We start from the raw sequence: 24,393 nt of genomic DNA, 5'->3' as shown, positions 1-24,393 counted from the left end.
AGGCAGGCTGAAGAAATGTTAATAATTGGATCCCCTTCCAAGGGGATCCCAAGACTACCAAAAGATGCCTGTGAAAATCTCTAGCAGATGTAGATATCCATCTCCCACTCAGTCCCCTCAGCTAGTTCTGTGAAATCCTCAACAGATCTGGACTTCTCCCACTGGATTCAGTTATCCTGCTTTGACCATCCCATTCCCCCATATGCTGTGACACTATTGCTTGGATCTATGAACATGTCATTGTCCAGTAGTATCTCCAGCAGATCTTGTACAACCCGTTGTGAATCAAAACAACTCCTGATTGTTCCAGTTCACATCCTCCACTAGAGGCTGAGAGAACACATGGTGGAGCTAATAATTTCCCCAAAACAGCCAAATTCCACCAGATCCCATGATATTCCTGGTAGATGGAACCTTTTCCCAACAAAACAGTGTCATCCCCCACTGGCTCCGGTGTGGTGCCCTGTGGATCTACTCCCTTCCCTATAGCAGGGGTTCTCAAATTGGGGATCAGGACCCCTCAGGGGGTCGTGAGGTTATTACATTGGGGGGGATCACGAGCTGTCACCCTCCACCCCAAACCCTGCTTTGCCTCCAGCATTTATAATGGTGTTGAATACATAAAAACGTGTTTTTAATGTATAAGGGGGGTCGCACTCAGAGGCTTGCTGTGCCAAAGGGCCCACCAGGACAAAAGTCAGAACTCCTGCTCTACAGCATGTGTGATCCTAACAATTTCCCAGATCTACTCCCACTCCGCCCATAGTGGATCCTCAGCGGATCTAACTTTTCACCAAGAGCCTCAGTGCCCCTCTCCCCTCAGCCGCTGCGTTGTGATCCCCAGTGGATCCAGTCCTCTCCCACTGGATGAACTCACCCGCCCCTGAACTTCCCCCTCTAGCCGGAGAGGTGCCTGCACTGAGCAGCTCTGTTGGCTTGCAGCCGCCGTGTCTCCTCCCTCGCAGGGCGAAGAAGGGAAGCCAGGGCGGCCCTTCCAGGAAGAGGACCGGGGGAAGAAGCAGAAGAGAGCCGCGGGTGCCCTCCGAGCGCTCCCTCCCCGGGCTCTGGGTGGGAGTTACTCCGGATGGAGGCGCCCGTGTGAACAGGTAAGCGGAGCGGGCAGGGAAGGGGGCGGACAGCCGCAGGAGAGCTCTGAGTCCTGCACAGCCGGAGAGCGGAAGGGAGCCCGGTTCTCACTGCTGGCCGCTCCGCCAGGGGGTGTCTCACGGTTACCGTCCGGCTAACAAGAGGGCAGGGGCCCCAGCTGGGATCCCAGTCCCCGGGGGAACCGGGCGGCTCAGCCCCAGCGTTCTGCGGTGCCCGGCGCTGCGCTCAGTGACCCAGCTGGAGAGAGAAGGAGCAGGGGTCTGCCTCGCAGCGGTAGCCGGCAGCGTCACCCCCTGCTGCCGGGCTGAGGGGAGGACAGGCTGGGCTCAGCCCAGGGCGCTGCTCTCCCAGGGCATCCCCCCAGCAGGCTGAAGGAGGGAGTCCTGTCTGCCCCACAAGAGGTGTGGGACAGGTAGCAGGGACTGCCTGGGTGGAAATAAACAGCCTCCTGCCAGAGTTTGGACTCCTCTGTCCCAGAGCCCCTAGAGACCCTTTGGGCAAAGCCCCAAACAGAGCTGCCACTGGGCTCCAGAGTCTCACCGGAAACTCTCCTCTACCAAAGCAGATGGCCCTGATCCCCCCGACTCAGCAAGGGAACCAGAGACACCCCTGGCACTGGAGATCTTGGGTAGAATTATCCCACGGTGCTCAGTCTGGTCCTCCAGCCAGGTTTGGGTAATGCCCACAAAGTGAGGACCTCGACCCTCCTGACCAAGTCATGGATGGGGCACTCTTCCAACCACTGACCTAACATTAATGGCTGTGGAGAGAAGGTTGGATCCTTGTCTGCTGACAGCCCAGCCTCCCCAGGGATAGCTGAAGGCAAAAGCACTGGAACTAGCCATCTCGGCTCTGGGTTTCGCTTTACACCAAATCTTTTCCTGCCTTCTCTCTCCTGGCCCACTAGCACAGAGAACAAGGGACTCACACCTTCACTATCAACACGGCTCTCCCCACCCCACCCTGGACCCCTGTGTCCTAGTGAAGTGGCAGCACTGTTCCACCATCTTAGCTGTCATAAACTGGTCATCAAAGGGCCACAGCTGAGCACCTAAAAAAAAAAAAGACCTCCAGGTGTGTACATAGAGTTAACCCCATTTTACAGATGGGGAAACTAAGGCACAAAGTGGCCAACCGATAAGATCACTGGAACCCAGATCTCTTGATGTTCAGTCATGAGCACTAACTACTAGGTCCTGCTGTCTCCTAAGAAAATCAAGTAATGATCAGCTTGATCCTGCTCCTGTTAATGCCAGTGGCAAAACTCTCATTGACTTTAATGGGATCAGAATCAGGCCACAGTGGACAATATTCTAACCACAGGGGTAAAACAATGAAGTCTGTCAGCATGTGACATCGTATCCTGTCTAGCTGGCCACATAGGCTGGAGTGACATGAGACACTGTCCCTATGTATTTGTACTTGCACATCTGTTACTAACAAGTGCATTGTTTGTAGCGGTCACTTATTTGCCTCTCAGAGATACAGTACCTAGCACATGGAGGTATTTGTAAATTTCATTCTGAACCTATGTTGTTATGGATATGAGACCACAAATTAAAAAAAAAAAATTTGCACAAGCTTTTTAGTCATCTTTGGAGGGTGTGTTACGTAACAAAACAAAAGAGTGTCTGAGAATGCAACATTCGCCCCAAGGGAAGAGGAGCTGGATTTCAGTGGCTATGATTCCAGCTGTTTTGTCTACAAAGAAAACAAACTATGGTCTGCAGAGCCCCACTCTTTGGAACTCTTGGCATTTGACTCTTCAATTGCCTGTCAGCTCACCTTCCAGTCTAGCTGGGAGTTCAGTCCGTTTAAGAAAATGAATAGACAAGAGATTGGATGGCATGGGGAATTAGCAATGGGGAGAAAGGTTCAAATTCAATAAGGATGAGCAATCCATCAGTGACTGAGAACTGGTCTCCTCTGATGGCTGTTCAGTAGCTTATGTGGAAGGGATTTGCTGGGTCCAGGTGTGTACATAGAGTTAACCCCATTTTACAGATGGGGAAACTAAGGCACAGAGCGGCCAACTGGTAAGATCACTGGAACCCAAGAGCCTCAGTGCCCCTCTCCCCTCAGCCGAGTACAGCCTAATTTAAAAGCCCAACCCAAACCTGAGTAGACTACAGCCAATCCTGAACCCAGATCTCTTGATATGCAGTCATGAGCACTAACTACTAGGTCCTGCTGTCTCCTACCTAAGAAAATCAAGCTCAGTCATGAAAAAGAAATCACTATGATTGGGCCAGTCGACGTAACCAATATTAGTGATTTTAAAAAAATGTATTCTGGATACCTCTCTATTGGGGCTTGAACAGGAGCAGATCAAGATTGACTCGGCCATGGAGATCAACTAGTCTCAGGAGTGGTCCCAACCTTCAACTATAACAGATAAGCAATGTGAAAGAACTGCTGCCTCTGGTGTAGATGCAGAAAGGCATCGTCCGTGTCTAGGACTGTTAATCCAGCATCTTCCAGGAGCACTAAATTCACACGCTAAGAAACACCTTTAACAAAGCATGAGACACCCTGCTAAAACCAGATTCTGCTTTTACACAAGGCTAGTAATATTACAGGGGATAGCTGCCCTTTGTGCTTCAGAGGAGCTTAAGATGAATGCCAGCTGTGGTCAGGAGAGATTATTGCCACCTGCTGTAGCATTCCACAGGTGACCAGCTGAATTGCAAAGGGTTTCTTGCACTTTTCTCTAACAAGACACAGAATCCTGGACTAGATGGATTTCTAGTACAGCAATTCATGTGGTCCTAATGTGCTCATACACGCTGCTGTGATCCCTTAATTACCATGGGGAGAGTTAATACAAGGCTTTGTTCAGGTGCGTTCCTTTTGTTGTTCCACTTGGCAAAGCCAGGTAAATTGGCACCAGAATGAGCTTGTTTCCATTTACCTTTGTTCAGGCTGAAAGCAGCTGGCATGACACTGTGATCGCTGGCATTCCTTGCATTCATCAGTCTATTACAAGCAAGATGTCTCAGCATTTATTTCAGGGCGAGGCACAGGAACAGACAAGCTAGTGAATCAGATTGCTGAGGAGCAAAACTTGGCCAGTAATGATGTACAGTAGGTGGACCGTGAAGAAGGTGGTTGAAAGCTACATCAGGTTTGCATTGTAATGAGAGATTAATTAGTAGACAGTGAGTGAGCATAAATAGGAAATCTGGTGGCACTGAGGGTGGCAGGGATTATTAGCTGGACAAAACAGTCTGAGCTGTGGAAGCAGGAACAAAGACAAGTTGAACTGCAGTATTCTGGGTTACTGTCTTTGTTTGGGTCTGTGACTACTGGGGACAGTCTTTAGGCCATGAGCCACTTAATACAGAGTGATTAGACCATGATCCAGCTAATACAGAGTGATTTGATCACACCAGAGGGAAAGACCATGAACTTGTCAGTAGCATTATCTCTGCCCAGCCACAGGGTACAAAGAATTAAACTGTGCTAATCATCCCCATGTTCGGTTGTATGTTATGTCTCCATACCAAAGCTTTCATCAGCCTGTGTCTCTTTTAGACTGTCTGGGCTCCAGGGCAAGGACTATGCGTTTGTGAACACACTGCCCAGCACAACCGGGCCTCAGATTCAAGCAGGACTTTTAGTTGCTACTGTAATATAAATATTTAATAATAGAGAGTGAACTTGCCTATCCAGTATATAAACAAACACACACACTAATCATATTAATTTATAGAATGGCTATTCTGGTACCTGCCTGGTGTTTAACACGGACTCAATTATCTAAAGTAAGGGGGGCAGGGAGGACTTTGAAATGCTGAGCTACAGTAGATTATTCCATGAATTGATTTAAACAAAACAAAAAAATTAACATAAAACTGTCCCTGAGGAGTAGCATTAAAGGGTGGGGCTGCTGACTTTAGGAACGGTAGCAGTCACAAAAGTTATTTTACAGGAATACAAATAAATCAAAATTAAAAAACCCAACCAAATCCTCAACCAACAGCTAAACCAGATCACTATATTACAAGAAGGCAGTATGGCCCAGGGGCTAGAACCTCAGGCTATGAGTCAGGAGACCTACATTACATTCCTGGTTTTGCCAAGGTCTCCCTGTGGTAAAGTCACACATATTCCCTCTCTTTGTCTCAGTTTCCCCATCTGTGACATGGGGATAGTGATAATGACCAGCCTTTGAACAGTGCCTTGAGATCCACAGGTGAAAAGCCCTGTATCAGTGTTCAGAATCACACTGTGCCCTGAAAGTGGCTGCAGACAGAGCCTGGCAGGCAGCCAAAGAGCACACTTTCTGCAGGGGAAGAATGGCTCTCAGCTGAACATTTCATGCTGCAAGGCCCAGAGAGATCAACTCTGGGAACCACCACCAAGAGTCTCCCACCGCCGACAGGGTGGAGCAAGAGGCGTCTCTGAGATTACCAAAGCCCAAGCTGTTAAAGGCTTTAACAATCACGATTTGCAGCTTGAATTGTACCTAGGAAGACGCAGGAGGTGCACAGAGGTGCCTAGCGCTGCTTGTCCTACTCAGCAGTGCTATATATAATTTTTATTACTGTTGGTATTTGCATGATCTTCCTTCCCTCCTTAGCATGAGGATTTTATGACCTTAGCTATCCTCAGCAAGGGGACTCCATGTGCTGAAAGCAGGTGAAAGGGAAAACAAACTCTGGGAGGAAGCTAGTAAGACCAATTCATACCTCAAAGGGGGCGTGTTCAGGACTGTACCTGGACATGTTCAGCCTCTTGTGAAATAAAAGGGGAAGGAGGTTCATTTCCCAGGCACTTTGGTGCCAGGATCCTGTGGTGAGAGACGGTAAGGTGTTCTGAGCAGTGTAATGCAAGACTTAGCAGGCATAGGTTCTCCTGCCCTGAGAGAGCAGGCGTCTGTGTTGTGACCTTCCTTGCATTGCTCCAAGTGCTACCATATGACAGCTGAGCTGATTTTTCAAACAGGTTGGCTTGGAAGGAGGTAGAAGTGGAAATGTCCAGAGGAGGAGCAGCACATGGAACCTCCAACACTCAGGACCGGGGATGGGCCTGGATGGTCTTGTTGGCCACTGTGCTGCTTCAGGGGCTAACGCTGAGCTTCCCCTCTTGCACTGGGGTCTTCTTCACAGACCTGCAGCGTGAGTTCCAAGCCACCAACAGTGAGACGTCATGGTTCCCGTCCATCATGACAGCAGTGCTGCATGCAGGTGGTGAGTACGATGCCAAGTAGCTGCCTTCAGCTTCCTCTCCTGGCTAAGCCAGTGCACGGGGTTCATTAATAATGGGCCTTTAAAATGTCATTCAGGTAAATATACACTGGCAGTTTGATGGCTATGGGGACGGGGACGACACCCAAACATGAATAGTGACCAAACATTGGCTGTTCAGCGGCCTGCATGGAAGGAGTCTGATGGGTCTTTCCAGCACTATTGGCCTTTGCTGAGCATCAAAGTAGAGAGGTCACAGGTTGAATGAGACATAGATGCTCAACTCTCATCTCTCAAGCTCAGCCTTGAGGCACCTTGGCAGGGTAAGCCATGTGCCAGAGAGACAGAGGCCTAAGACAATCCCCCTTCTCACTCTGTCTTCTCCAGAATGGGGAAAATGAATTTCCTCTTCCATGACAGTCCCTTGAATAGCCCATCTGATACACCTGTCCCTTCCTGCTCTCTGTCCCCAGGGAGTAGGACCCCTGCATGTGCAATGGGACAACTTTGCCCTCCACATTTAAAGTGATGCTGAGATGCTTTTGCTAGACTCATATAATTTAGATCCTCAAATACAAAACAACGGTGTTAAAAGCAACACTTTGGGCTATGACGCAAAACCCAGGCAGCTGCCAGTTAGCTCAGTGAAAGAGTTTAATGGAGCTGGGCTGACTCAGACTTCACAGAACCAAAGACGTTAGAGCTAGAGAAAACCATGTTCGGACTCGGTTCATACTGGTCAGGGGACCTTTATCTCTGAACTATGCAAGAGATATGAGCTACAGAGAATGGGCCAGTTTCATCCCTGCTCAGAAGGGTGGTATAAGGGGTGTTTAGTATCTTTTCTAAGTGAAGGCTGCTTTAGTTTCTGCCGTGTACGTCCCAGGAGCCACACCAAGAGAGGCTGGAGCAGGGTGCGCTTACTGGACATGATTTCCCAGCCAGTGCTGCCCACTTTGGGGGTTCTCCTGCTGTCTGGGGGGGCTCCTAGTGGAGGGGAAGTTGTAACCATCTTGTGCCACCACATGCTGGCAGACTTTCCACTGCTGGGATGGGTTAGTGGAGGCCGGCATAAAACAGGGATGACTTGAGCCATATAATGAGAATGTGAGCTCTGGCTGATACTTGGCACCCTAGAGCCAATGCTCGGTTTCCTCTAGCTCACTGGTTTGACTCCTTAGCCCCTTCATGCTCTTTGGGCTCAGCCTTTAGCTGTGCTGGAGCTGCTGCCTTAACAGAGTTCCAGGGCTTGAAACCTCTGGGGACTCTGAGCTCTGCCCCTGAAGCAGGGATGCAGATCCACTGTGGCTGTGTGTAACCAAATGCCTGAGCATTGTTGCTGGGAGTCTTTTTGGAAACAAAAGTAATGCTGTGAAACGGTCACCAGGCAGGCAGCTGTGCCACATATAGCCCCGGTCACAGCCCTTGCTACTTACTTGTATAACTCCAGGCCTGGAAGCTGATCTCCTTCCCAGGAAGGCGATTTGTATTAAAATGCTCACTCCCAGGCTGTGCAAGAATAGCCGCATGATCCAGGGTCAGGAGGCCAGGGACGGGGAGGAGCCACAGGGAAAAAGAAAGCTACAAGATTAACAACAGTTAGCAGCACTTAACATGATCAAAGAGCTTTGTGGTTAGTAATTAATCAATCCTCACAGCCCACCAGGGAAGTGAGTATTAGGAGCCCCATTTTACTGATGCAGGAACTGAGATACCAAAAGCTGAGTGACTTGCCCAACATCATGTAGCAAGTCAGTAACAAACCTGGGATCAGAAGTTGCTTGCAGGGCTAGGAGTTCTTTATTCAAGTGTAAACTGAGGGCTAGACTTGTTGGAGCTACATCTTATGGGGCCATACCAGTCCTCCCACCCTTTAACTGCCTCCCAAAGGCTCATTTCTACCATGACATGCATAAGAAAGGACTCAGCCAAGTGATTCCGTCTATATGTACATACTTACCCTAGAACCCCTTCCCAACTGCTCACGTGCCCTCACGTCTTATTGCCATGACCTCTTCCATCTTCCACCATCCCCTGCCTATTTTTCAACTGCGTCTTCCTCCGCCCCTGGCCTATTGTTCTGGTGCCCTTGTTACATCATGTCTATCTACAACGGTAAGCTCCTTGGGGCAGGGACTTTGTCCTTTTATCTGTGCTGCGAGGTACTGAGCTGACCTGTGGCCACTATAAAATAAGAAATAGTACTATGCTTTACAGGATATAGAATACACACAGATATAGGCATATCTGTGTGTATCTATTTTGATCTATAATTATATAATAGTGATAGATGTACACACAGAGAACTACTACTCAGGTAAAGCTGATCTATATAGGTCATGCAAAAAACCCACACACACAGCCCTCAAAGGATTCTGGTTGAATCATGGTAACTAGGTAACTACAAGACCAAAGCTTGAGTGTTTACGATCTCATTAGCATTCTGAGGACATGTGCTAGCTTTATTCCTCTGTTTCACCTAGCTGAAGAATATCAGGAGCTAGCATACTGAAATCATATGCAGAACAGCCGTCCACTTAGTAATATGAGGAAAATAAAACCAAGGAAGGTTTAGATGTTTAAGAATCAAAAATAAACCCTTGGTCTTTTGGAGTCCATCAGTGTGACATCTCTCTCTAAGGGCCTGAGGAAACTGACCCGTAAGAAGAGGCTAAAAGAACAGGCAAACGAGTTAAATTAATTCTTGGTGTGATCCTAATGGAGTTGCGCCCATAAAACATCTGGCCCATTCTGGCAGATCTTGGCTACAGAAATGACTTGGAGGATTAAATAACTCAAAGAGAAATTAAAATGGTTTAAGCTGAGTCATGGATTAATAATTATACAGCAGGGTGAAATGGTGTAAGGGAAAATGTAGGATTGATGTCAGGAAAGATTTCCCAACAGTAAGCTCACAGTGATTAATCAATTCCCAGAGGGAAGCAGTGGCAGTCCCAGCAGCTGAACTCGATAAACAAATCCTTTAGGGATGTTCTGGAGAGAACAATCTGTCACTGGTAGGTGTGGGAGTGGAGTAACTCCCATCAGCTATTAAAAGGTTTTTCCATCTCTTATTAATAGCAGAATCTAAAAGTAAGTACACATACTTTTTCAAGAGAGGAATGTGAGCAGTCTGATTATTTGGATTGCTCCTAGAAAGGCTTAAGTCCTGGTGAGAGGATGCTATCCCTGCAAAACATGAGGAGTTAGGAAAGCTGGCCTAGTGGCTAAGGTGCAACCGTAGGGATCAGAAAAGCTGGGTTCAATCCCTGGTTCTGCCACTGACTCCTTGTGTGACCTTGAGACAATCACATGAGTTTTCTGTGCCTCAGCTCCTCACCTGTAAAACAGGGATAACAGCACTCCCTACCTTACCAGAGGGTTGGGAGCTGCTCAGATATCTCTGCAAGGGGGCCATGTAAGTACTATAAACAGAAGAGGAGTAGGATGCCTCCAGTAGCACAATCCTGAAGAGTAGTGCCTTACACCTCCTGTGCGGAGCATGCTCCCTGAGCTAGTGGCAGCCTCTCACGGCCAGCACTGCAACTCACCTGCCTGTGTAACCAGAGATCAGAATAGTACAGGTATGCAAGGAAAACTCACTCCACCACCACCCCAGCCTCTGCACACTCAGGGGGGTGACAACTAAAATGTGGCCATCGTGTTTGATTTCAAGACTCCTATGACCGGGGGGGAGGGGGGGAAAATCCATCTGGCTCTGGAACGGAGAGTGTTTTGCTCAGCTCTCTGTGTATCTCTCTCCATCTGTCACTCCTGTGAGTGTTCTGTAAACAGATTATCTGAGCTAGGACTAGGGGAAAGGAGAAGAGCATGCTGCCGAGGGGTCAACATCTGAACTGCTTTCCTGGTTACACACGCATACCACCACACCCTTTTCTGCTTGGAGGTAACATTTTAAAAAACAAAACAAAAAAAACCAAAAAAACAAAAACAAACACTGAGTCACGCTCATGCCACGGCCACATCAGAAGCAATCGGTTGCTGTCTGGTTTGTTCTGAATGGGTTGAAAGATAGATGGCTGACAACCAGGTGAGGCATTCAGAGGAGTTTTGCACCTCAGTAGAAACAGCTGGATGCAAAAATGTAAGGCACAGGTGCAGAAGAAGCCTCATGGGAAACTTTCATTTTAAAAGGTATTGCTATTAAAGCAATATGGAGATCATTAGACCACTTTACACTGATATCTATAGCAGAGTGATATGTTCACAGAGGCCTAAATATTCCAAAGTGACTAGAGATTTTGGGTGCCCAACATGAGACACATGATTTCCAGAGGCAGATACTTAGCACTTTCTGAAAGTCAGGCCCTTTCAAAATATGTCACCCAAAATCGCTAGTCACTTCTAAAAATTTAGGCCATAGCATTTCAAACATCCTTAGTGTTAGTTCTAGTTATAACATCTTAGTACAGGAAATGCCTATTCAATTACCATATGCAGAAACTGGATTCTTGGAAAGTGACATGAAGCATGTTGGATTGTTAGCAGCAAAACTCAAAATCTTTCCGTATTAAAATTAATCCCCTTTGTGTACAATATGGCCCAGTACTAAAATGATCATCCTTTGGAATAGCAATAACTAATCAAGTATTCATATATCAAAAACAACCACTCTACTAGAATTAGCAGATTCCAACTAGGGTCACTGGTTTTCAACCTTTTATCATTTGTGAACCCCTAAAAAATTTTGAATGGAGGTAATCTTAGATAGTCTGCAGACACCCAGGGGTCTGCGGCCCACAGGTTGAAAACCACTAACCTAAGTAACTGATACTTTGTCCCTGCTGGAATCAGAGATGTGCTAACTAGAGCCACATTTAAACATATACGTTGTTAGCATGCAAGCACTGTTTCCCTACCCATTGGGGAATTACTGATTTGAGACTCATGTTATAAAACCATGGTAAAGATGATCTCTGGGGACAGTCTCAAATTTGCCATGTTGGAAGGCAGCAGGAAATGCATTATAATACAATTTGATCTTGTTTGTGTAGGCGTGATCAGACTGTGTTATGGAATTATCTGTTCTTTACAGGGCAAAAACATGGTTATACATTTCAGGCATGTTTATCCAGAGAATGCCAACCCATCTTACAATGTGGTCCCCTGAATCTTGCTGTATGGATGGGACTTTAGGTCTATCCTGGTTCTCAAAAGATAATTGCTCTCATCAATAGTCAATTGGTGTTAGAATGCTGCTTGCGGCAACTGCATTTGAACAAGGTTGTAGTTAGCATGGATGGGGCCTTAAGGGTCAAATATATCACGACACATATTTACAATGTAAATCCACATTGTGATGTAGATGGGTGGGTCTTAACTGCACTTACTTCTGTTACACTTAACAAGCTGGGTTGTAACTGAGTCCAGGGGCTGACCACAGTGTCTGGAATTTTCAGCTCCCACTGAAATCTCTATCACTGGCTTCAACTGGAGCAGAGTACAGCCTAATTTAAAAGCCCAACCCAAACCTGAGTAGACTACAGCCAATCCTGAACCCAAGCCAAGCCTGGGAGTGTGGAGTTTTGTACCAGACCTCCCGAAATAGAATAAGCCCAAATATACACACTTCAAACTAAGGGCTTGTCTACATCAATAGTTTGCTGCCAGCTGGGCTGTAAATCTACTCTGCACTAACCTGCCATGGTCTAACTATCCATTTGCATCTAGATCAAAGCCTGTTAAACTGTTCGTATGTGCTTCAGCAGGGTGCATATGCACATGGACGGTTAGATCCTGGAAAGCTAGTGTAGGGTAGTTTCTTGTCCCAACTCACCCCATACTAACTGTTCACGTAAACAAGCCTTCAGTGATAAGTGGCTACCTAACCTGAACCAAGACTGAATATATGCTCTGCAAATTACATCCAACCGACCCCAACACTTGTAATTGGGTCTGGGTCAGGTTGCACAGCAGAAGTAGGCCAACGCCAAGTGCCTTTGGGAAAAAAAAAATCAATCCCTCATAACAGAGCTGAGGGGCAAGAAAACACTTAGGTGCCTTTTTAATTTTTACTCACCTGGCAGCGGTCCAGGTCTTCAGCGGCACCTGGGCGGCGGGTCCTTCAGTGCCGTGGAAGACCCAGAGCGAGTGAAGGACCCGCCGCTGAAGTGCTGCCGAAGACCCAGACCACCACTGAGTATTCGAATCAGGCCCCGCACTTTCTAAAGCCGGCCCTGGAGCAGGGCCCCCAGCCCTGAATATTCCTGGAGCCTGGGCACCACAAAATAATATAACTTGCTGCCCATGCTGGCTAGTGCATCGGAATTCAAAGTGCTGTCCAGAGCGATCACAATGGAGCACTCTGGGATAGCTCCCGGAGGCCAATGCCATCAATTTGCATCCGCACTACCCCAAATTCAACCCAGCAAGGTTGATTTTAGCACTACTCCCCTCGCCAAGGAGGAGTACAGAAGTCAATTTTAAGAGCCCTTTAAGTCTATGGAACAGGGTTGGTTGTGTGGATGCATTCATTTTAAAATCGACCTAACGCAGCTAAATTTGACCTAACCCCGTAGCGTAGACCAGGGCTAAAAGGCCTTGATCTGCAAAACCACCAACAGGCAAGGACCTTGCTATATCAGTGACCTCCAACATCTCCATGCATGGCCTGCCGGGACCGCTGTGCTGCCTTGGGACAATGCAGGATGGAGTGGGTGGAACTGATGGTAGGTTGTCCTCATTGAAGCACAGCTTCTGGAATGAGCTACCAGAGGAAATTACCGATCAAAAGTCTGACATTTTAAAACATGCAGTAACTCACCTTTTTTATAGTTTACTCACCGTAACTGGAAGGATGCAAATATGCATTGGCTGAGGCTTTCAAAGCTAAACATGGAATGGGGCATTTAAGACTGCTAGGCAACTCTGCAAAAACTCTGCTAACATATATACCCACAAACAGAGCTCTCTAGAAACCAGGAAGAGCAGAAGACTCACTAATGTTCACAACAGACCTTGCCGCACAAATCTAATTCACCCATTCAATGCTTCCATGGAACGGCAATGAGCACTATGGAAACCCCTATGGGAGAGAGATCAGTAGATAATAATATTGTCAGAAGGATCATTTTAGAGATCTCAATCACCCAAGTTTGTCCCTGTGTTTGGCAACTCTTAACAATTTGGCCCTGCCCAGACTTGCTGTTCCTCAAGGTTTGTTGGTTTAAGCAAACATAACCTTGCCTGCCCTCCAGTCTGCTCTCACCCCACTCTGGGGCAGTAACACTCCACTGACTTCAATAGACTTACGTAGCCCCATCAAATTATTCCAGCTTTGCCACACTGTAAGTAAAAGTAGAATTTGACTCACCAGTCTCCACCAGTGCTGCTCAGCATAGATTGTCTTGAGCGGCCTCTATGCATTGATCTTGTGATTTTTTTTTACTGTTGTCTTGAAGTCCCTCCTTACGACTGGACTCGTGAGCCTGTATGAGAATATCAGCTTTCATTTTAAAAAAAAAAGTCTCTAATGTTCATGGTTGCAGAAAAAAAAGCTTGAAAACATGAAAAAAAAACCCAAACACCTTCTAAAGGCTCAGAATCCAAAAGGTAAAGAAAAAACAAACATGCTTTTTTTTGTTTGTTTTTAATCTAATGAGTTTTAACCCAAGCTCATGGTTTTAGGGGGATGGACTCATTAATTCTGTATGTTTGGGGTTGGCTATCCTACTCCACCATCCTTTAGACTCACCATTCAGAAATAAAATTCTGCCCTCAGTTTGCTGAACCTGCAAATTACCTTTTCAAAGGCTAATTCAGCTATGAACAGGTGAAGTTTCTCAAGCAGATCAAAATATAGGCAGCTGCAGCCTTCATTTTAATCAAACTCAGCTGTTTGCTTGACAATTGTGGACTTTGTTTCAAATAGCATATTGTCTTAGGCCACAAACATGAGCCAAACTGTTTTCCCACTCTGATCAGTTGCTGATGCTGAAGCTTGTAACCATTTTAGATCCGCTTATGTAATGCTATATTAAAAAAATAAACTGAAAACCTTGGGCCTCCTCTTAGGAGCAAAAGGGAAAGTCTAGCTTCACTTCCTCTTCCACTAGAACAGAGGAGCACATTCCTCTCTGGCAACTTGCCAGCATGTCACCACTATGCTTACCCTGCCTTAAAGAGAAGTGACCCAAATTTGCAATGCCAGGGGCTAGATTGGCAATTTACCAGGAGCCTATGGGAAGCTCCAAAACTGCATATATTTACATGTACTTAATTGACCACACATCCATACTTGCTTGTGCACAGGGGCTGCTCAAGACAATTGGTCACCCTGAGCAAAATCTCAATGTTCTCTCCCCCCTTCTGGCCTACCTGCCTGTCTGGGGAGGCTGCTTCCTATTCCCCACAGCTCCAGCTGCCCCTCCCTGGGCAGCCTCACTACCTTCATCCCTTACCACCCTCACAACTGACAAGGCTGCCTATAGCTAGAGTGGCATCTGCTTGTGCGTTATATTTTCCTTGCTAATGAATAGAAATCACTTGTTAGCAGAACTCACCAGCAATGTAAACAATAAAACCCAGCCCTCCCACTGGAGATGTACAGCAGACACAGGCTCTGGCCTCTTTGAAGCATTAGACTCTGTAACTACATCTCTCACTATATCACTGCACTACTCAGTTTCTCCCTCCCCAAAGGGGAGCTAATGACACTTACCCCCCCATTTTCAAGTGTGTTGGGATTGCCAGACATAAGGAGCTGCATCAACACAGCATTAGTACTCTCCGAGGCAGAGCAATTGCAGGGCAGATGCACAACTCCACAGACCACAGTTTTAACTTCAGTGCAGATAAAAATGCATCCCTCATTCTGTTACTACCTAGAATCATAGATTATTAGGGTTGGAAGGGACCTCAAGAGATCATCTAGTCCAACCCCCTGATCAAAGCAGGACCAATCCCAAAATGGGCCCCTCAAGGATTGAACTCACAAACCTGGGTTTAGCAGGCCAATGCTCAAACCACTGAGCTATCCCTCCCCCACAAAGCTATAGAACAAAGCACTACTGAGATTTGAATCCAGGATCTCCTGTTTACAAAACAGGTGCATCAGCCAGCTAAGCCATAGTGCCTGCCATGGTGCTTACATTATCGTCTGCAAGGGCACTTCCTATCTCCCTACCATCCTTGACTTGTTTTGGGATTTTTCTTTAGTGGGAAATCTCAGCCCTGGCTGAATGTTGCCTAGTTCTAGACTTCTGAAACATCGGATACTCTTACTTTGCTATCAACTGCTGAGAGCTCGGAATGCCGTTCCATCTCTTTGGCTCAGTGCCTCCGGGTTAGCCCTGCAGTTGTTTTCAGCTCCTTTCCCAGGAAGCAGAGCACTGAGCTGGCCCTTAGGGATGCTCTGGGACTGCTGAGGTTTTAGAGTCACTTACTGAAATGTTTTCAAGCAGGAACCCAAAGGGATAGGAGCTGGAAACTGCTCAGGTTCCAGTGGGACCCATCAGCAAGCACTGGCTCTATAACTGATGTAGAAGAAAGTGGAGCTGGAGAGAGAGGAAGGAACAGTCTAAAGAGGGTTTTGCTGGAGGCTCAGAGTCAGATGAGAGGAGTCATTAGGTCCAGCAAGAGAAACTTCTGAACAGCTGCTGTGATCTTTTAATTAGAATTTGAACCTACACTGCAGAGTGTGAACCCAGCCGTAAACTCTCACTAGCTTTATGTACAAGCATTTTAAGGCCTGCAGCATCTGGGCATTTCACATACATTAACAAATTAACCCCTAAGAGAGGAAATTTGCACTATCCCCTTTTACATGTGGAGAAACGGAGGCCTCAAGCAATGAAATTACTTGCCAGGATTACACAAGAATTCTGTTCAGAGCTGGGCTAGAACCCAAATCTTCCATGTCCCAGGCTGGTGCCTGACAAGCTGGTTTGGGTCTCCCAGAGTTTACTGCCAAGTGTAATACTCTGCTGGACTTCCTGAGGCTTGAATTGGCTCTCCTTGAGCTGGCACCTGCCAGCTATGACTGACAGGGACTCCAGGACAAAGTCAGCCTGAGCAAGTCTCTGGGAACTGAGCCCACTTGCACAAGAATTCATCTGTTTCTAGTTGGGTGGATTTTCTCTGTATTTCACTCCTCTTGTTTCTCTCTCTTGGGTGCTTCATTCCACCATTTTCTCTCCTTTATACTGCAGTAGCATCTGGAGTATCTGCCCATCTGACTCATCCCCTTCCCTTCTTCCTCCATCCCTTCTTCTTCTCTTCATACCCCCCTCACCCTCACATGTCCCTCCCTCCTTCAGTACAGGAGCCCTTCCCAGCCCTTGCTGTGCTCTTAAAGGGGGATCAGAGTGCCAACTAGAAGCTCTTTGGACTTGGAACAAATCTGGCAGTGGGAGTGGGAAGGGGGCTAGGAGTATCACTGTGGACTGCTCCAGCCCCTATACACCCTTGGAACTTGTGGGGGAGCCCTGGCACTGAACTGGAGGCTCAGAGATGTTTGTAAGATTTAATTACAAAACATTAAAAAAGCCACAATGTCATGATTACACCTCTGTCCCATCTCCCTTCCTAGAGGCCTGTAAATAGAGCTAAAGCTCTTCCCAGAATCTATTCCCAGTGTAAACAGAAATCCAGGTCATGTTCTTCTCTTCTTCCAGAATGTGCCCAGAATCTATACCATGTGCACACAGAATTCCATTTGAAGAACCTCTCCCCACCACCATTCACCCCAGAATCTACCCCACAGAATCATGGGAATCCTTTTTTTGTTCTTAACCTAACAGCCAGTGGATGATCAGATCAAGGGAGTCTTCTCCTTTACGGATGTAAGAGAAGCAGACCAGGAGGTTGTGGGGAGGGGATAATCAGGAGAGTTGGGTTTTATTCCTGCGTGACCAGGGACAATCACAGGAGAATTCCAAACTAAATCGTATTGTGCACTCAGAACAAGTGGAGCTTTGTTCCTGCAGCCACTAGAGTAAAACCCGACAGAACAACTTGTCCATCCTTGATTCCTGCCCTGATGCTTATTTGGTTGCTTTATAGGGCCCCTCTGCAGCATCTTGGTGGAGCGATTTGGCTGCAGGTTCACTGTGATGCTCGGTGGCCTACTCAGTGGAGTGGGCATGGTTGCCAGTTCCTTCTCCAAATCCATCAGCCAGCTCTACATAACAGCCGGCTTCATTACTGGTGAGTACCAAGTTCAGTCATGAAAAAGAAATCACTATGGTTGGTATTTGGATGTAGCTAGTGTCCAGGGAGGGATGAGTGCATAGGTTCCTTCCCTCGTCTGACAAACAGGAAAGATCAGAAGAATCGCAGTGCAGTAGAATTAATGTCCTGAATAGCCAGTACTCTTCTCCACTCCCCTTTATTCCACCCATTGTTCAGCTGGGTTCCCTGGGAACTGCTTCTCCTGTGAGCTGCACAGGGCTATGGGTCTCAAATGAGGACAATCAGTAAAAAAAGAAGACTACCACTTTTAAAAGCTGGCTGGTGATTTATTTTTGAGGAGCAGGGAGGAAGGATATATCTCATACAGCACAACATATTTTTCAGACTCTAATTTCACTGGAACTGGAATGGGGTGTGTTACGGGGAAATGTTATCCAGATGGATTGTGTGTGTCCACATGTCACTCCTCTCAATTTAGAGGGATTGAGACACCTTTTTTCTAAGAACAAACATAATAACGTGGTGGGGTTTTGTACAGAAGTAATAAAAATGGGAACTTGCCAGAAGCTGGAAATGAGCAACAGGGGACGGATCACTTGCTGATTACCTGTTCTGTTCATTCCCTCTGAAGCATCTGGCATTGGCCACTGTTGGAAGGCAGGATACTGGGCTAGGGTCCAAAGAAGAGCAACAAAAATTATTGAAGGTCTAGAAAACATGACCTATGAGGGAAGATTGAAAAAATTGAGTTTGTTTAGTTTGGAAAACAGAAGACTGAGAGGGACATAACAGTTTTCAAGTAAGGTATGTAAAAGGTTTTTATAAGGAGGAGGAAGAAAAATAGTTTTTCTTAATCTCTGAGGATAGGACAAAAAGCAATGGGCTTAAATTGCAGCAAGGGAGGTTTAGGTTGGACATTAGGAAGTGGTTAAGCACTGGAATAAATTACCTAGGCAGATTGTGGAATCTCCATCATTGGAGATTTTTAAGAGTGGGTTAGACAAACACCTGTCAGGAATGGTCTAAATAATTAGTCCCACCACGAGTGCAGGGGACTGGACTAGATGACTTCTCGAGGTCCCATTCAGTTCTATGATTCTAGATGGACCTTTGGTCTGACCCAGTATGGCCACTCTTATGTTCTTATGGAGGTGGTGTTGGACTCCTGCTCTCTTGTAACATAAAACAATGAATTTCTGCAGCCAGATCACCTTGGGATTTGATCCTAAGGGATCTCACATGCAAAGCAAGGTTAGAATTGGTCAATGTTTGGATGGGAGACCTACAAACAACTCCCTAGTACTGTTGAGGATTCAGTAAGCATCACTCTTCTCTCTGAACTCCTAGTGAACCAATACCTCAAAATGGTGTTGTGACGGCACAAAGCTGCTGCTGCATGAGATGTCAAATGGAAGCCATGGCCACTTCTGGTCATTAACAATCCCATAGCAATTGTAGCAAGAATAGGGTGTCTTGGACACCTCTCGGTTTATATATGTATGCTCAGCCAAAGGCTGCCTGCAGCTTCATATTGGTACTGCATTCAACTTCATTTCCCATCCTGAATTACCAAGTAGCATTTCTATGTGCTGCTGTAGAGTTGACATCCTGCACCGCAGAAGGAGAAGTACTTCAGTGGTGGAAGAAGGGGTGCTTGGGTCATTGGGATCTTTCCAGCCAAAATGCACTATATAGAATTAAGACTTTTTTTTTTTTTTAAAGGCCTAGGATTCTGTTTTGGCTTCCAGGCGGGAGTGACTGTGCTGGGCTACTACTTTGTGCGCCGACGGGCTTTGGCCAATGCCCTAGCATCCACCGGTGCCTCCATCGGCCTCACGCTGTGGCCGTTGATCTCTCAGTACTTGCTGGATGAGATGGGCTGGAGAAACTCTTTCCTCATCTTTGGCGGGGTGCTGTTGAACGCTTGTGTCTGTGGGGCCGTGATGAGGCCAGTCCAGCTTGGGCCTCCCAGGTCACCGCTGCAGCCCAGCCCTGGACAGGAGGCAATCAACTCAGCTGAAGATGCACAGCTATCCAACGGAGCCACCCCTCATCAGGTGGTGCCCCCGCAGCAGGCCAAGTTTGCTGCTTGCAAGCGGACGCTGCAGAAGTACCTGGCTTTTGATATCTTCTGCAAAAACAAAGGTTACCAGATTTACACCATTGGTGTGGCCTGGATGGTGATGGGCTTCGTGCTGCCCCTCATCTACCTGGTGCCCTATGCCATCCGGAATGGGGTGGAGGAGCGCAAGGCTGCCCTCCTTATCTCCATCATTGGCTTCATTAACATCTTCATGCGCCCCATGGCTGGGCTGCTCGCAGGACTCAATATCTTCACCGGGAAGCGGATTTACCTGTTCAGCCTGGCCGTGCTGCTCAACGGTCTCAGCAATCTCATCTGCGTCATCTCAGCCGACTTCAGCGTGCTCATCCTCTATTGCCTCATCTACAGCATGTCCATGAGTGGCATTGGGGCGCTGATCTTCCAGGTGCTGATGGATGTGGTGGAGATGGACAGGTTCTCAAGTGCCTTAGGCCTCTTCACCATCCTGGAGAGCATCACCATCCTCCTCGGACCCCCACTCGCAGGTGAGAGCACAAAAATGTTATTGGAGACCCGTTGGCAGCAGACTGGGGAAAGGACAGGGGGGGTTAGGCCTCTGATGACAGACACTGGGGAATGTAACAGGGAGGGAACGAGGAGCTATCAAACCCCCATGGGCATTGGGGCAGGGAGCACCATTACCAGGAGAGTCAGAAGGGAGTGATCAGCTCTTATTCACAGGTGGTTTAAGGGCTGAGGAGATCATGATCTGTAAGCCCCTATACTGGGAATGAAAGATTAATAATAAAGGGCTCTTCAATCTAGCAGACAAAGGTGTAACAAGATCCAAAGTCTGGAAATTAAAGCTAGACAAATCAGACTGGAAAATACAGTCTAAATTAACAGTGAGGGAATTAACCATGGGAACCATTTACTCAGTCTCCTTCTTGATAGTCATTGGAGTTATTTGCTGTGTTATACTGCAATAGTCTATGCAGAAAGGACAGAGACACCTAGTGGTGTTGAGCTCCTCCAGTAAAGTGGGAGTTCACCTAGGTGTCTTATTGGTATCTCTGCCCCTTCTGGCTAACGTACCTTGGTACAACCCAGCAAATAACTCAGATGGCTGACTACCCAGAGGAAAACTTGGTACTGACTATGAATCCCAGGCTTAGGGTCTGACTCCCAACTCAGTAGGAAGTGGGTGTGCTATGGAGAGGATGCAGATATGCCCCAGGGAGTGAATTTTGTGTTGTTCTGCAGCAGCCCATGTTGGCAGGGCCAGCTCCAGGCACCAGTGAAGGAAGCAGGTGCTTGGGGTGGCCAATGAAAGGGGCGGCACGTCCGGATCTTCAGCGACAATTCGGCGGCGGGTCCCTCATTCCCTCCCGGAGCAAAGGACCCGCTGCCGAATTACTGCTGAAGAATGAAGTGGAGCGGCTGAGCTGCTGCCTAAGTGCCGCTGATTGCGGCTTTATCTTTTTTTTTCCCCCTCCCTGCTTTGCCACTTGGGGCGGCAAAAAAGCTGGAGCTGGACCTGCATGCTGGATGCACAGAAGTAGCAATAACTGATTCTGAGGACACGGATATTCTCCAACGGTGCCATAGATACAAAGCTGCATACAGAGTCGTCCATTCAGCATGACAGCAGCCAGAACGTGCTGCTGATTCAAGCCTGAATTTAATCTCCTGAACAGGTTGCCCCACCTGGAAGGGCCTGAAAGGGGCCCAGCCAGTGGTTAGATCAGAGTAGGATGGTGTAGGATTGAAGAGCCTTTGAGAGTTTGGGTGGGATACACCAGCCACAGAAAAATCAAGACTTGACAGCCAGTCCATTAATGCTGCACTGGTATGAGCCTCATGCCATTCTGCCCCATGCCTTATAACCCACCTAATGCTGGTGAAAAGCCAGCCTGCCTCTGCCCAGGCTTATCAGGATGCCTCTCTCTCACTGACCTCACTTCCTTCTTCCCTTTACGTATCTGGCACATGGCCATGCTATTTTATACTGTCCTGTACTGTATCGTTCTCCACTGCACAAGTGGTGCTCCAGCTGTAAATAACAGGAACACAGCTTTCAAGTGTGCATTCAGCAGGGCAGGCCCACAACTCTGGGGTTATTTTAATAAGGGGATGATAATATCTCTTGTATGTCTCTATCTCTCAGAAGTGTTCTGAGACTTATGGCATCCATGTTTGTTATTTGCTTTGAGATCTTCTGATGGGAGGTGCTGCAGCAGGGCACAGCCTTATTACTGTTAATAAAACAGTAGGAATATATTCACTTTTGCTCTTTACACCTATACACTGGGCACCTGTACTAGCATTTTATACCAGCACAAGGAGAAATCCTTACAAAGGGTGCCGTTAATTAAGATGTTAACATTTAATGCATGCAAGTAATGAACGTTACTGCAGAATTCTCCCCACCACACACAAGCGTATAGGAACATCTTACATACCAGCTGAATACTGCCTGATATAAGTTTTTCTTTCCATCCCTAGCTTCTGGGAGGGTTAATTATTTGCACACAGTAAATATTAACATTTTAATGGTCAGTGTTGCTAACAACCCTTCAAGACAACTTCATATTTTTACAGCACTTAAGAGCATTGGTTAGCTAATGTCTGTTGCTCTGCAAAGTTTCCCCATCCTGACCAAGCCATTTTAAAATGTTTTCAGCACAGAGGCCAAACCAAGTTAATTTGTACAGACCGCTATGTTATTTGCTTTGTCCTCTGATCTCAAGAGTTTGCAGGGCAACACATTCCACTATTCAGTGACTATCAGCAGCAAGCGTTATGGGGTCCCAGTTGCAGAAACAAAACAAAAATGAATTGTGTGAGATGGAAACTGGGTTGCCCTCCACTACTTCTTTAATGACGTGGCCTCTTGTGGAACAAACATTCATGGCAACAGCAGAAAGCAGAGCCAAGCTGTGTGTACTAATAGCCCTAAGGCCACACAAAGAACTTAATCCATGTGTGGACAATGAGCATTGACCTCATTCAGACGGGAAACAGACCAAGCCTTTTGGGGGCTATTTCAGAGCAATATTTGCTATAAGTGCTGTTTCGGGGAGGGGTGGGGGGGACGGGACATACAACCTGCAGTAGCTATTATGCCACATCTTTACTTAGTTAATTTCTTCATTCTTCCTCCCCCCACCAAGGGGATGTCTACACTGCACCTGGGAGCATGCCTCCCAGCCCAGGCAGACAGACTCGCACAGATCAGCTCAAGCTAGCACACTAAAAAATAGAATCATGGCCATTGCAGCACTGGCAGAGGCTTGGACTAAGCCCCTGAGCTTGGACCCACCTGGCCCCAAGTCTGACTTCAGATGGCTAGCCAGGCTTGCTCCCAGCTGTAGTGTAGACTAACCCCCATGGACTGTGATTATATCAGCTTCCAGCATCCATATAGTCTGGCATTCTGCTCGGAAAACATATCACCACTTTGTCCTATCATGCTGGGTAGCACTCCTGTGTGCTATTAAACAGCTGTCCTGTTCCACTTCAGAGGCAGCTGCATTTCAGTGGAGGGTGAACTGGGTGCTGTGTATGTGGCAGGTTGTGAACTGCGTGGATCCCTGGGGACTCTATCAATGTAAGATACTATTCTTTGGTGTGCAACTTTCCTCTGGCTGAGCTCTGATTCTCTTTCAGGTCTTCTGGTGGATATAACTGGCCACTTCAGTTATGTCTTCTATGCCTCCAGCTTCTTCATGGTGTCAGCTGCGCTCTTCATGGGTCTCAGCTTCTGTGCTTTGGACAGAAAGAAGAAACCGAAAGAGGCTCTGAAGCCAACCTCCAATAGCCCCTCCAGATACCAATACACTGAAGTGCCAACTAACCCAGAGCTTGAAAAACAAGCCCCGCCTGCCATCATGTACATCACAAGCATCTGAACGAAGAGGAACCCTTAGAATTCTGTGGCCCACACAACAGCAACATGTAGCGTAACTGGAGGCAGATGGGGGGAAATGCCTGCTTTCCACAATAACACATCTGCCTCCTGCAGTGAGTATCTACTCAGCAGCGCTGCCTCAGATTCCAGATGGAAAATCCAGATCAGAGGCAGAGCCCAAAGCCTTGCAACAGCCAGAAAGCCAAAGAACAAGGAGCACTTCTTATACCTGGTGCAAGCCCATAAGGCAAGGACAGTAGTTCTGTGACTTAACGTGTGTTACTTTAAGCTAATAGAATTAAATTGACAGTGACTTCTTTTTTTTAATAAAAAGGCTGTACATTTTTTTATATATTTCAGTTTTTAAGACTGGAAAGATTTATTAGGTCATGCACTACAATGATTCCTGACACAGCGACATCAGTCACTCCTGGAAGAGTTAAAATACCACTGAATCGCCTTGTCTGGACATGCCAATCTAGCAAAGACTAACTTTGCAGTGAAGTCATCTGGTTGCCTCCCGGGGGGGGGGGGAGGGGGGCAGGGAAATCCCCTTTCCTGGGGGATGTGTTGCTGCTTTCTCCCCTGTCCCCGGATATTGAATGGACTATTACGCAGGTTGTAGAACCTAGGGCTCGTGCCTGCTATCAGTTGTGTCTAGGCCAAATGAATATTTTACACACTAGTAACCAAATTATTCCTGCATTTCAAGGGCATTTTCAGGAAAACAGAGGTTCAGATCCAAAGCCCCAATAAAACTGGACTCAAAGTGCCCACATTTTATAGCCTGTGCCACGATGTCTTAAGCTCTCTCCTCTCCACCTTTACCAAGGTGTGCTGCAAGAAAGAATCTGAGAGTTCATGGCCACTGTAAATGCACTAAGAAACAGGGCAAATGAGTGGCAAATATAGGAATGGACATTTTTTCTTTCCAGCACTAGTCCAGGACCAGTACTTTGAAAAATGTACCAGACCTGAAAGCAATTGCACTA

At 47.0% G+C, this 24,393-nt stretch overlaps 1 protein-coding gene across 3 annotated transcripts; it reads left to right on the top strand.

The window, feature by feature from the left end:
- The first annotated feature begins 929 nt into the window (after nt 1-929).
- Nucleotides 930-23,751, top strand: SLC16A5 (solute carrier family 16 member 5). Of its 3 annotated transcripts, none has more exons than XM_050919138.1 (5): nt 930-1,106; nt 6,219-6,299; nt 17,319-17,462; nt 19,170-20,036; nt 23,161-23,751. In XM_050919138.1, exons 2-5 carry the CDS (start codon nt 6,275-6,277, stop codon nt 23,400-23,402), a joined length of 1,278 nt encoding a protein of 425 aa, XP_050775095.1. In that variant the 5' UTR covers nt 930-1,106; nt 6,219-6,274; the 3' UTR covers nt 23,403-23,751. The 3 variants fall into 3 exon arrangements, with proteins under 3 accessions (XP_050775095.1, XP_050775094.1, XP_050775096.1); XM_050919137.1 differs by having other exon boundaries at nt 6,055-6,299; XM_050919139.1 differs by lacking the exon at nt 6,219-6,299.
- Nucleotides 23,752-24,393: the final 642 nt, after the last annotated feature.

The sequence above is a fragment of the Gopherus flavomarginatus genome, chromosome 12 (genome assembly GCF_025201925.1).
Source record: "Gopherus flavomarginatus isolate rGopFla2 chromosome 12, rGopFla2.mat.asm, whole genome shotgun sequence".
Lineage (NCBI taxonomy): Eukaryota > Metazoa > Chordata > Testudines > Testudinidae > Gopherus > Gopherus flavomarginatus.
The sequence above is the reverse complement of the archived record's forward strand: the minus strand, read 5'-3'. Positions and strand labels throughout refer to the sequence as shown.